The following is a 13,646-nucleotide window of genomic DNA, read 5'->3' as shown; positions in this document are numbered from 1 at the left end:
GTATCTTCTTTACATTTTTAGATTGATCGATTTTTGATTACTAACCGTTTGTTCATTTTTTACTTTTTTCAGTTAATGAAAACCTTATCATACAGAATTAAATTTTTTTTACACATTAATACCTACCTTGTAATGAGCCAAAATTATTAATTATTATAAAACTTATTTAATACTTAAGAAACAATACTAAAAAAATAAAAATGTAGTCTTACACTTGCACTTATAAGTAGGTATAATTATTTTATAACAATATATCTTTATGTACAAAAAAGAATCTAAAAAAAGTTATTATTAAAAAAAAACTTGGCAGCTTATACTACTAATTTTAATTTTACATTTCAATATAATATATTATAAAAGCACTGATATTAACTGTTCATAGGTAATTGTTGAATACATTCATTTTAGCTTATCTTATTTGATATTACACATAAAACCTTCAAACTGGGTTCAATAATATCAAATATAAATAAATACTATTTTAACCACATATTGAACTATAGTAATTTCAATCTAAGTACATACTGAATTGAATATAACTATTATTTAAATTTGAAGTTAAATTAACAGTATAAACATACAACATTTTGAATGGAATAAAAGGTTTCCTAAGATACATTTAAAATATTTGTTTGTTTTTCAACAAAACTTATAGAAAAATAGATTTTTACAATTAATATTATGTACTTATTTTATACTTAATAAGTAAAATAAAGGTTAATACAAAATATAAGATCATTGATGAACACTTTTTTTTTTAATTTATGATCGTTTGGTTTTTTTATCATAAAATTTAGCCAACATAGCAGCAGAAATAGCAGCTAGAGCTGCAAAAACATATGCCCCACTAGAACCATAGATATCCATAGCCAATCCAGCAACTACAGGAGTAATAGATCGAGCTACCGAGATAGAGCTAGTCATAGCACCTTCTAGAGTACCTCTATTTTCACCCATACAGGTTTCCGATAGAATTTGATTTAAAAATACTTCTATCAGAGTACCAGCTGCAATGATAGGAACCATGCACACAATGTGAAACGTTATATTAGGAGCACATGACAAACAAACATATCCAACAAACAGTAAAATAAAACTAAAGAAACATTTTTTGAATGAACTATAATTTCGAAAGAATGGCTCCAATCTAGCAACTGCAAATCCAGTGGCAACGCCAATTGAACTATTAACTGATAATGTGTAACCAACTTGGGATGGTGTGAGCTTATAAGTTTCTATGAGTACAAAACCAAATGTCACCATCATTGTTGATAGTGTTGCAGTATACATCATTCTCATGAACAATAATGGCCAATATTCTATCCAATCAACCTCTTTTAAATGGTGAAACATATTTTTTTTTAGACCAGTTGTCTTAATTATTTTGGTAGGTACACTCAATGCTATAATAATGGCGTTTATGGCACAAAGTAAGCTGGTTGAGCAAGCTAAGTAGTAAAAACCATTTTCGTGTTCAGACAAATAACCCCCATAAATTGGCGCTATCATAAATGCTAATGAAATGAAGCTGTTTAATTTTCCATGGGTGCTCAATTGTTGAGTTTTAGGTACATTATCACCAATCAATGATTTTCCTAACATTTGGGTGTGTTTGAAACAACCTAACATCAATCGAATGACAGCAATCGATAGATAAGTATCACAGTGCCCCATGACAAAAAACGCAAGAACACTAAAGATCATTGAAAGCAAAAGCAACGGTTTACGACCAAAATGATCACTCAGCGTTCCAACAATAGGGCCTGTGATAAGTTGAAAAGTTGAGAAGAGAGACTCTAGAAGGGTTATCTGTAAGTGAGTAGCTCCAAATTTTAAGAGACGACGATTAAATGAAGGCATGATTGTGGCTAGACTGGCTATGTCTAAAAAGCCAATAATATAAATATAAATAAAGTTTGACATTTTTAGAATAATTTTATATAATTAAATAAACTAAACTAATAGAAAATAACAATTATAATTCCACTTTTTCAACGTTTCCTTCAACCTGAAATAAAAATTTGTTATCATTAAAATCGTTCTTACTGTTTTTAGTATCTAATTATATCAATTAATACTAATATCTCTAGTTAAGAGCAAAGGTTAATACCAACAACTTTTATTAGATAAATATTACTGTGTTCTTCAGTTTTGTCTACCCAATGTGTCTACCCTTTTAACTACTTGTTTAATCCAAAATAAAACTTAAAATTAGAATTTTAGATTTATTTAACCATAATGAAAAACCCTTGTCTCACCAGCTGTACCTCAGGGGGTAAAGAATATTATTACTAGGTAAATTGTTTAAAAATATAATCTTTGTTTAATTAATAGATAGTATTATTAAGTTTTCACCCAGTTAATTTGACAAAAATGTTAGTTTATTAATAAGAATTGTTTTTTTTATACATACAAATGCAAATTATTTTGAAGTTAGAGAATATTTTGTAAAATGTAATGTCTTAGGATTATCCCTATTTTATCAACTAAATATTTATAAAAGTGATTTTATTTTGAATTGAAATTGGTTAACTAGTTTTGTACAATTAATGAAATAGTACTAGGCTTATTTGAAACTATCCAACAAATCACTTTTAAAATAAGCTACTGAAGATACTAAAAATGTTATCAACAATAATACAAATTTAAAAATAGTTAATGCTTACAAATGGAGAAGCTGGACCTTTGTACACTTGATTTTCAATTGTTACATCAACACAGTCTTCTTGTTGTATCAGGAAATCTTTAGCGTCCCAAGCTTGTGAGCCGTCTTTATACATGAATATAGCTCGATTATCATCAACCATAAACCTATAACACAAATTAAAGTTAATACCTAAAATTGATTTTACACATTCATACTAGCTTAATTTATCTCAGTAATAAAAAATAGATAACCATTCACGCTTATACTTAATGCACTACAAATGATGAATTCGGCCCAAGTAACACTAGCCTACAAACTGACTATTATATTGTTCATACCAATATAAACTCTGACAAAGTTCATCCACTGATAACATAAAAGATAAGATGTACAATGCGGCGAGGTTCTATTATTATCTAACCATCTAGGTAGTTTTCTAGATTTTATTTACATATCAATAAAGAATATTTAAATTCCTATACAAAGCAAATGTGCAAATGTTATTTTTTAAACACAAATATAAAATCATAACTTTTAAGTTACCTTAAATGTTATAAACTAATAAAATACAAGTGAGCATGTTTAAAATTTATTTTTCATATATTAAATGATATTTAAAATCATTAAAGCAAAATTATGGTTCTAAATTCTAATGAATATAATAATTTAAATGATTGACTGTAATATTTTTATAGTGCAATTTGGCTACGATTTCTAAGAATTTGCATATTTTTACTGGTTGATTGTACTGTATGCCAAGTAAGCATAAAATATATTGCATGAAAGTGGTGTTTAAAAGAATAAATTATTTTTGAGCAAATCTTTATCATATTTCAAAATGTTGCTGTTTTTTGAACATATTTAAAAATATTATGGTCATATTTAGTGTCTTAATGATAAATTGTATAATGTTGTAACTTTAAGTACAATTTAAAAAAAAAATAAAGATTTTAAGTGTCAGTCATGAGTCAGTTATAAAAGTAGGTAAAAAAAAAAAAGATAAATTCTAAGTCACCTACACAATAATTATAATACTATACTATGTTTTTTTTAGATTATATTTATACAATAATAAATATGTAAGTAAACATTGTTGTAACTTTTTTTTAGTTAATTAAATTAACTAAAATCATATTTTTATAAAAATATTATTTTACCAAATATTTGGCTATTCTTGCTCAAATGTGATATTTCGTGATTTTTCATTTCAAATCTAAGCTCTATTAATTATTTTATTATAACTCACTTCGTAAGGACATCACTATGAATGCGTAATCCAACAAATACTAATATACACAAATTATTAAGAGAATAGTCTTCTAAATATTATTAAAACATTACTTTTGTAAGTGTATACTTAAAAGTGTGGATATGAAAGGACACATATTATACCAATACCAACACCAGTTTAATTAAATTATTTAATCATTTTATAATCACATAAAAATGATTTATGATCATTGATTATAAGCAAATGAGTGTATTGATGAATATGATTTATATTTTACATACTTGAAATATTGATAAACCTATGTATTAAAAAAAATCTAACAAATTAATTTTCCCTAACCTTTCTGCTTGAATGTGGTTGTTCCAAAGACTTGATTGCCAGAGTTTGGTTATTTTATCCACATCATCTTTATTATACTTCGGTGATACTTTCACAAAAGTCATTAAAGTTTTACCCTTTTTGGATAGTTTTAACAAGGCATCTGGATCACTTCCTAACTGCAAACCACAAATTAATCATTTGATAATTTAAAAATATATAAATATATATTAGTAACATTTGATTAATTTAAATGTATTATTTCAAATTGGAAGACTTCTACCAAACTTACTTTACTTTATCCATTGAAATTTAAAATACTGTATAGAAATGTTATATTATTATAATTATATATTATTATAAGGACACTTATAAAAGAAGAAAGTAATATTATTTCATTATTTTGCAGATTAGTAATAACCCTTAATATTGATGGAAACTGTAATAGCAACGACAGGTTAATTTAAATCTAGCACAACTCATACTTGTGTAACCACCAGACTTCAGTATGGACGCTATAATATATGACCCAAAGATAGCGATTGTCAAAAACGTTTACGAATGTTTTAAAATTACTTCAGTTACAGATGGGGTTTTTAAATCAAAATAGTTGATTGATATTAGAGACTTATCGTAACAAAACTTGCCAGTCTAAAAACATCTGCATTCTATCTATTAGTAAATTTATATGTAGTATCTATATAGGTACTTTAAAAGTAATGACCTACTCCAAACAAAAAGTATGCTTTTTGGAAAGGTATCAATTATTTGTATTAAGTAGGTAGGTACATTGTTTAATTGTAAAAATTATTTTATGATGGAATAAATTATTATAATTAATAAATACAGTATTTGGTTTCATTTTTGATTATTAATTCATTTTTAATGACAAGCAGGCAAAAATAGCATGTTACCTTATAGACATATTATACATATTTAGGTTGTTAGTATCAAAAAATGTATATTTAAACAATGCTATGTATAGTAATAAAGTAATTTTAAAGTTACCAAAGTTGGATCAATGTTGACAGGAGGTCTCAAGTGTTCGGGTAGCTCATCAGGTTCCAAAGGCTCTTCGTCTTCCTAGGCGTAGAACATAATATATGAAATTCAAAACCACATAAATAACATAGAAAACTAACACATGTAAGTATATTTCCGAGTAAATTGTTGCACGATTTACATTAATTAAGTAGGTAATAAAATAGATTTTTCAAGGTTATATTCAAACCCTGTAATTATAATAGTGCCTACCTCCCACTGGTCAAGCAATCGTTCCATGTCGGCCTCGGAATAAGAGCTAATATCTTTTTTAGCCCAAGACGGCTTCTCGCCATCGGGCGATTTTTTTGCAATCACTACTGCCGTCAACACTAACGCCACCAAAAGCGTCGAATGAATCATTTTTAAAGCAACTGCAGTATTATTATCAGTCGGATGAATTCACGATCCGGCAGCAAGATTAATTTATAGGAAGCGATGTAAGTGCTCAACGGTAAATAAAATAAATTATAATTAAAAACTAAAAGAATCAATACGATGATGAATCGCGAAGAAAACGACGATTACATTTACATGGCAGACGGCGGACACTAGAAATTCTGACGCGTTGGCTGAATTTGAGATTAACGGGAAAAATAAACTGTTGAAATGGAAAATATAAGGTGTGTTGAATTGAAGTATTTTTACATTTCTAGGAGCCTAGACGTAGGTAAATACTAAATAATATAAACTAAAAAGTAAATGCGAAATAGGTGACGGTAGTAATGTTCGGTTGTCACGTCTATGCACGATAACCGGTGCGCTGATAACACGGAATGTCACAAACATTCGCCCTGAGGTGGACATTGGTCAGATTGGTTTAAGGTTGATAAGATCTGTGATAGTAGAATTATCTGCAGTCATAGACATATACAACAACCACAAATAAAATTAATTTGCTCACCTTTATAACAGCTTATATTATTACAGTTGTGACTTGTGACCGATGGTGAAGCCGGACGTTTATAAAGTAGTCAAACCTTACATTTATTCATATACAAATTTACTTATGTATTCATATATACTGTGATAATATTGTCTTGTAATAAACATTGCTTGCTTTGTAAATGGCGACTGACATCAATGATAAGAAGGGGACGGCCATCTAGACAGTATCTACTTATTGTATATATTTATGTCTACATGGTCTGCTATAATATTAATATTCCACATATTCTGTTTAGGGAAATAACATTTTCAGTATGCACTGTCGGGTAGCTCAGTGGTAGAGCAATTATGGTGTTTTATAATTTACAAAAACAATAAATTGATGGTATTTCATTACAGTAATTATAGTTAGACGTAGACCTAAAAAATAAGGGGTTCTAAGAACCCCTTTTTTAATATTATTTATGTTTTTTGTTTTATTTATGATAACGCACTTACGCACCTGGTATATCATGAATGAATGAGAGACCCGCGAAATTGTGCGAGATTAACAATAGATAAATACTACTAGGTGTTTATAACCAATGCTTTATAGTTATTCCACTTATTTGTGAGGTAACTATGTGGTGGATATACCTATTAGTTACTTGGAGCAACCTAAAGTAACATTGATAACGGCAACAAGTTTCTGAAATGCCGTTTGTTTTGAATTTAAATTTGTGCAAACATATACCCGGGTACATTAATATAATTCTCTTTTTTTGGTATGTGTGGTCGATGTTCACCAATCACGGGTGCTATGGAAACGAGCAGGAAAACAAAACAGCCAAGGAACGTTTGTTTTTTTTTTCATGCAATAAAATCGCTTGTAAGTAGTTATAAGTGTAAATGTGCAAGTAAAATCTTATTTGCAGCTGTTGTTACTGATTTACTTATTGATTCTGGGTAAATATGATGTTTTATTCCTTTTATTACGTACATATTAATGTAATTTTTATTATTTCAAATTATTGATTTCTAACACTCCCCGATTTATTTAATTAATTGTTGACTGTGAATAAATAAATATGATGTACAACAATGAGCAAATAGTATCGTTGTACGTCAAGTATATAATATAGGTGTTAATTTAAAAATCTATAACAAAACTTACCTTGTGTATTTAATATTTCTTCGAGCTTTAAAAAAACAAATACATAATTATTTTTATTATATTCATTATTCACTACACACGAACGCTTAACTGCGTCGCGCCTGCAACTATAACTCATTGCATTTTGACCAGGTTGACTGTTATTCTAAATTCACTTTATTTGTACAATTTGTTAGATAAATCTAAAAATAATTTAAACATATTGTACAATTAATTAGATATTTTATTCACTGTTGATACTTCACTAAATTAAACTTTGAAGTAAGTAGGTTAAATTATTATTTATTATATAACTTATTAGGTACAATGGTACTATTGTGGTAAATTGCTGACTTCAGTTGTCTTATTTGAATTAAACGTGTAACGCGTGATCTGCATTATTGTCGAAATCAATAGTTGTTTGCCCGCTGCCATCACAAAGCAAGGACGCTATAAAAGATTGACTACTAAAACTTTTTTTTGGTGTTACTTAAAAACGAATAACCGTAGATACTTTAAATTTACAACAAATTGTATAAGACCATTACTTAAGGTGGTTCTAGTCAGTTCAAAAAAATCGTTTTAAACCTTCTGCCATGACAAGATTGTGAGACTTTGGATTTTTTGATTTTAATTCTGTTAAAATAATAACATAATATATCTCTACCTCTAGAGGACGGTCGGAGATATTTTTTCAAGGCTTCAATTTTTTACAATATTGTAAAATCATAACATTTTTGTTCAGTCATATGTATTGGAGGAATTTAAATTTCAAAAAAAATTCTTACAATTTTGTCACAGGTGAGGTTGAGGTAAGTACCTATGCTTCACTCGAAAAGTAACCGAATACTTTTTCCTAATTTAATATACTGACATGTGCTATTGTCAGAGCTTATCTTAGAGGCATGTTGTAGCGCATACACTAAGGTGTATTTATCAGGTGTCGACACTCACGAACGCTGCCCGTTGATGAAATGAACGAAAATATTACTCCACTTGTATATTCCGCTAGGAAGCGCTGTCTACTCTCAGAGGGCCGATTATTTTCAATTTTTCCCATGTGTTTTAATTTGAAATTTCGTATTATTTAATATTTATCCTATTATTTATATGAAATGTAAACTATTTATATTAATATTTATATGTGCAAGTGTTTACGAGTATATCTGCTGGTTAAATTAAAACGAGGTGGTGTGAATTGTTAAAATAAACAATACAATAATAATTAATATAGGTGGGTATTATATTATTATATTTTATTTTAATACTATTAAGTATTAGACAATTTTTGAAATTTTTTTTAATCGTTTTTCTGTTTTTTTTTTGTTTGAGACTATTTCGTTATGTTTTCTGAATCTATTTATACTTTAGTTGTGTGTATATCACTAGGTGTAAAATGAAGTTGGCATACTCCATCTTTAATACTTAAAGTTTTATGTGCTCTTGGTATTTTTCTATTCCAAATATCAACCATGTTCTACAAAACTAGACTATATTAAGATTGGCTCACTTGAAAACCTAAATTTTGCCTTTCAAATACTAATGAAATAAAGAATATTCAATAATCAAATACAAAAATAACTCAACAGTAAGGTATTTAAAACTTAATATTCGTTTGAAAACACATACTACAACAGTCAACAGACAACAACTAACAAATACTTAACAGTTAACATATACAATCTACATATAAAATTGGTTTGTTGTTATACTTACAAGTAACAGTTAGACATTTCTAGTTTTTAATATGACGATTTATTTATCTATTACCTCAGGGGGATGGAATATCGAAGGATATTTTTTTCCTTCATTCTGTAACCTTTTGCGATCAGTAAGCAAGCCAGTGTCACAACCAGGTACCTACAAAGCACCTGAGTGGCATTGTTTTTTTAAAATTTAAAAATATTGAGTATTAGATTATAAGAAATTATAAGAACTAGTAAGTCAGTAAAGAAAGGAAGTGTAATTATAATATTATAAATATAGTATACATCTTGATTTCGGCCTTCTGAGGGTAGCTAGCGCTCATGGTGGCAATCTCAACTGGTGTACATTTTTCGTTCAATTGATAAGCGGAGTGTCGACACGACACCTGATAAATACACCTTGGCATACACATTAATACACACATACACTCGCACACATTAACATGACCCGGATGTACCTGCCACATAATTTGCTTGATTCTTACTCCTTAAGAAATGATCTACTGGAACCTTTAATAGAATTTTTAAAATCATTTGAGTTAGAGCTGTTTTTGAGTTATTTATAGACACTTACATTTTTACTTTTTTAATTTAAATGTCGATAAAATTCTTTTCGCTTACAGGTTAGATTTAATACAAGGTTCATCATAACTTGTTAATGTACTAAAAAAGATATCGAAAAACATATTATTCACATTATTTTACTATAATCGTTTAAAGTTAGAATTTTGATAGAATTCGTCAAAATCATGAAAATTTGAAAAATATTTTGAGTTAGAATTTCATAACAAATTTTCTTCATTGGATACGTTAATGAAGAATAACGATTTTAGTAAAAAATTATAAGCTGTGGTAAACATTTAAAGTACATTAAAAAAAAAAATTTTAAAAAAAATGTCTCGTCAACCTAATATGCAGTATTACTAATAATAAAATACATAACTATCATTATAAATATTGTATTTAATTTATGTTTAGATGATATAATATAATTTAATTCAAATTTAACACTTCTATTATAGTGACTTATACAACATCTAATATACTGTAGAGCGTGACACCTATTTACCCACAATTTTTCTCAATTATTTAGGAAAATAGGTACTGAGAGCTTTTTACTTTTGAGTTACGACTCAAGTGTCAAAAATATACTAGTATACTCGGGCATGTAAACCTACATACTTATTGATAATTTATCGTGATATTATTTATTATAATTTGTATGCGATTTAATTTAAAATGTAAATCATAGGCACATCTGCATTTTTTTTTAAATAATTTGTTTTTTTATGATTTTTTTAGTTTGTTTTACATATATTGTATTTCAAATAATAATTAATAATGAGTGACAGTTGGCGGCAAACAATGATGAACATTACTGATCGTATATTTCCATCTCTCCCTCCCGAAGAAAAAGTCGGAACAGCTTTTGGTACGTGTTTGGTTTTCTAAATAAATTTAATTGTTGTCTATTAATAATGAGAGTATTGGAAATTTATTTGTGAAATTGTCCTTGTATTAAAATAGTAAAATATAGGTAATATTAAGACATGTAATATATTAATATAGTATAATATAAATAATTATTAATTATACTTATACTAATTATGGTAGTATTTTACATTTGTACCTACTTATTATATTGTACATTTGAGCTATTGGTAAAATGTATATTATAATATTTACACCAGTATGTATACGAATATATAAATTTAATACAATATTGAAATGCTCCATTTGCAAATGATTTAAAAAAAAAAAAATAATATGTTAAAACGCTTAATATGTCGTAGGTAACGAAATCGTATCTAGTCTTCCACTGCAAATGTCACTGTATTTTAACGTTGTATACTTTCCATTTTGGCTTTATACGTTTTTATCACTGATTTCTTTTAAAGTAAGTTATACTAATGGTAATTTACTACAATATTTTTGATATGAATATAGTATAAATATTTTTAATTTTTAGTTGAATTGTCTAAACATGTTAACTCAAACTATAATTTCCGTGTCACTATTTTTGATATTGATGCTGGAATGCGCTCGACTGTACTTGGGTGTTCAAGGAAATCTCAAAGAAAAAGTAAAGAACTTTATTTTTTATATTTGGGCTGGGTAACATTCATGAATTCTGCAGGACTCCTCCCAAAATATCCCTCTGATAATACTTTAAATTTCAAATTTATTTTGTGACGTTATATAGATTCCAGATTTGGCCGCATTTTGGATGTTTTCATTGATTCTCCAATTACCTCTGCAGTTGGTATTCTTGTTCCTGAACACCATGCCCGTTGAAATTGCCGTTCAAGGCATAATGTGCCTTTTACTCTTGTCGCAACTCGTATTTGGGTTCGTGGTTCTACGTGACATGGCAAAACATCACAAGCTCCGTTTTCACATATCGCAATTCTACTGCACCCAGCACATCAAAACCGAATGAATAAAGGACAAGTGAACTGTTACATTGTATATTTTTCACATGAATACATACGAATGTTTTAAATCATTCAAACGTATTATATAATATTTAGGTATGGGTTTTCAATTTTAATCAAATGTAAAGAATGCAACTAAATCAAGTATTTGTGTATACATATAATACAATACTATGTACCTACCTACCTATTAATAATTGATGAGTGGCATTATCGCAAAAGACTAAAAAATGTTAAAAAATGTTTCGGGTTAGGGTTTTTTGTGCATGTTGACGATGTTCGCAAATCGGGTGGCATGGCATCGTAATGCAACAAAAGAACTTTGTTAAGGGCGAGTTAACGACCGAAAGAGGTAAATGAGTCGAGAGAAGGACTGGTCGGGCATATTCAAACACCAGATGGAAGAGATAATAGAATATTACGCGGAAACACAGAAGTATTTAATATAATATTATACATGTGCGGTATGTGTTCCAAGGGACGTTTTAAGGGTTAAACCATTGTCTAGGGACTCCGGGATACGCCAGTGCGCCGTTTGTCTTACAGTTGTGCGCGCCATATCTCCGCGTGTATAATATAATGAAAGTTAATGAGGCTGAAATGCAGATTGCACAGCAAGACGGTGCCGTTTTCGCTGATTAATGGCTCCCCGTTCGCGGAGGAAACAATGCGATAATAACTTTATTACGCCGGACGAACAAGTCGTGTCGCTCAGGAAATCCAGCCCAGAGTGTGTTATCTGGTCTCCCGAGATCTATCTCGTGTTGTAATCGCATTGATCTAATTATATAAATATAATACAATATTCCGACAGACATCGGTTCGTTTCCAATACTGTAATGTAGCATATTATTACGAATTACAGTGACGCATAGTTATGATACACCTATATAGGTAATATATGTTACTTATCTAAGTACGAATAGTATATTCTTGTATTATTTTCCTGAATATTACTATGTAGATAGTACTAAAAAAGATGTCGATAAAGAGAAAAATAATACACCCATATCGATTATGATTATACATTTTTTTTAAATAATGTTAACTGACCCATATTTTATAACTATAATATAATGAAATATACTGTGCATTCAATAATATACTCTCTAGTCTAAGTCTAAATAGTAATAATAGTTGCATAGAAAATGAAAAATACTATTAACATTGTATGTGAATTAGAATATTAATTGTGTTGCTTAAAATATAGTACATGTTATTATGTTAATTATATTCATGCCTCATAGTCAATGCATTAAGTTCAACTGATTTTAGTCCAATAAAAATAAGTACTGTTGTTTTTTGAGATTCTCAAACAATTTACAACAATGTGTGTTTTAAAATAATTATCTTTCTTGAATATTATTACCTTTGGAGTCAGTAAAAATGTTTCAATCTTCAACTTTGAAGATGGTTTCTGCTATAGAAAACTGGATCTGGTAATACTCAATTTTTCGTCAAACATATTTTTTATTAGTATTTTATAGACATGGCCTATTCAATTTTCATTTTTTCATCTCTTTTTGAGCTATTTATAGGTTATTTTACACAATTGAAAATTTCTTTTTATAAAAGTTTAAAAATGTTATACAAAATTGTTGGTTAGTTGTAGTATATCAGTGATGAAAAAGTACCCAACAAATAATGACAATTTTAGTCATTTTCATGTAATTCAAAATATATTATTTGCAGGGACTTTTTACCATTACGAATATTATTATCAACAATGACATTTTCAGAATATTAGTGCAACTTACATTTACTTACCATATAAATGATAAAAAAATATGTAGGATATAAAATGTCTTTAGAAATATTTGCTGACAGTCGGCAGACGAATTCCGCTTAGAACTATTTTTCATACTTATACCTATTCAATAGATAATATTATATTATTATTATATATTATTTAATTTAAAATTTACACATCCACTATAGAGACTACTGACTACTATATGACGTACTCTATGGCGAGGACACAGGATACACAGATTATAGTTAAAAAACCTTTTTGTTTTGTACCTATATACTACCTGACGAGTGTCGAGTGATGAACTACTTGGGTCGATTAACTAAAAAGTTAACACCCGGTTTTTAGTATTCGAGTCTCACAACTGAATCCTACCTAATTACATTTATAGCAAATGTGTACCTCTTGTTATTATATTAAATTTAAGTATACCATATATAATTTAAATGTTAAATAAAATCACATTGTTCAATTATTGATTTAAAATAAAATATTTTG

General features: G+C 28.3%; 2 protein-coding genes across 4 annotated transcripts; one reads left to right on the top strand and one right to left on the bottom strand.

The window, feature by feature from the left end:
- Positions 1-759: 759 nt before the first annotated feature.
- LOC111036186 (LDLR chaperone boca) lies at positions 760-6,003 on the bottom strand. 3 transcript variants are annotated; one of them, XM_022318119.1, is made up of 5 exons: positions 5,451-6,003; positions 5,205-5,279; positions 4,218-4,375; positions 2,667-2,811; positions 1,697-2,008 (listed from the first exon to the last, which is right to left on the bottom strand). In XM_022318119.1, exons 1-5 carry the CDS (start codon positions 5,598-5,600, stop codon positions 1,976-1,978), a joined length of 561 nt encoding a protein of 186 aa, XP_022173811.1. In that variant the 5' UTR covers positions 5,601-6,003; the 3' UTR covers positions 1,697-1,975. The 3 variants fall into 3 exon arrangements, with proteins under 3 accessions (XP_022173810.1, XP_022173809.1, XP_022173811.1); XM_022318118.1 differs by lacking the exons at positions 5,205-5,279; positions 5,451-6,003 and having other exon boundaries at positions 760-2,008; positions 4,218-4,279; XM_022318117.1 differs by lacking the exons at positions 4,218-4,375; positions 5,205-5,279; positions 5,451-6,003 and adding an exon at positions 2,899-3,084 and having other exon boundaries at positions 760-2,008.
- Positions 6,004-6,638: 635 nt separating this feature from the next.
- LOC111036195 (transmembrane protein 17B-like) lies at positions 6,639-12,901 on the top strand. The gene is made up of 5 exons (XM_022318128.1): positions 6,639-7,070; positions 10,266-10,395; positions 10,757-10,860; positions 10,933-11,046; positions 11,167-12,901. Exons 2-5 carry the CDS (start codon positions 10,305-10,307, stop codon positions 11,401-11,403), a joined length of 546 nt encoding a protein of 181 aa, XP_022173820.1. The 5' UTR covers positions 6,639-7,070; positions 10,266-10,304; the 3' UTR covers positions 11,404-12,901.
- The last annotated feature ends 745 nt before the right edge of the window (positions 12,902-13,646 follow it).

Source organism: Myzus persicae, unplaced genomic scaffold (assembly GCF_001856785.1).
Source record: "Myzus persicae strain clone G006 unplaced genomic scaffold, MPER_G0061.0, whole genome shotgun sequence".
Lineage (NCBI taxonomy): Eukaryota > Metazoa > Arthropoda > Insecta > Hemiptera > Aphididae > Myzus > Myzus persicae.
The sequence above is the reverse complement of the archived record's forward strand: the minus strand, read 5'-3'. Positions and strand labels throughout refer to the sequence as shown.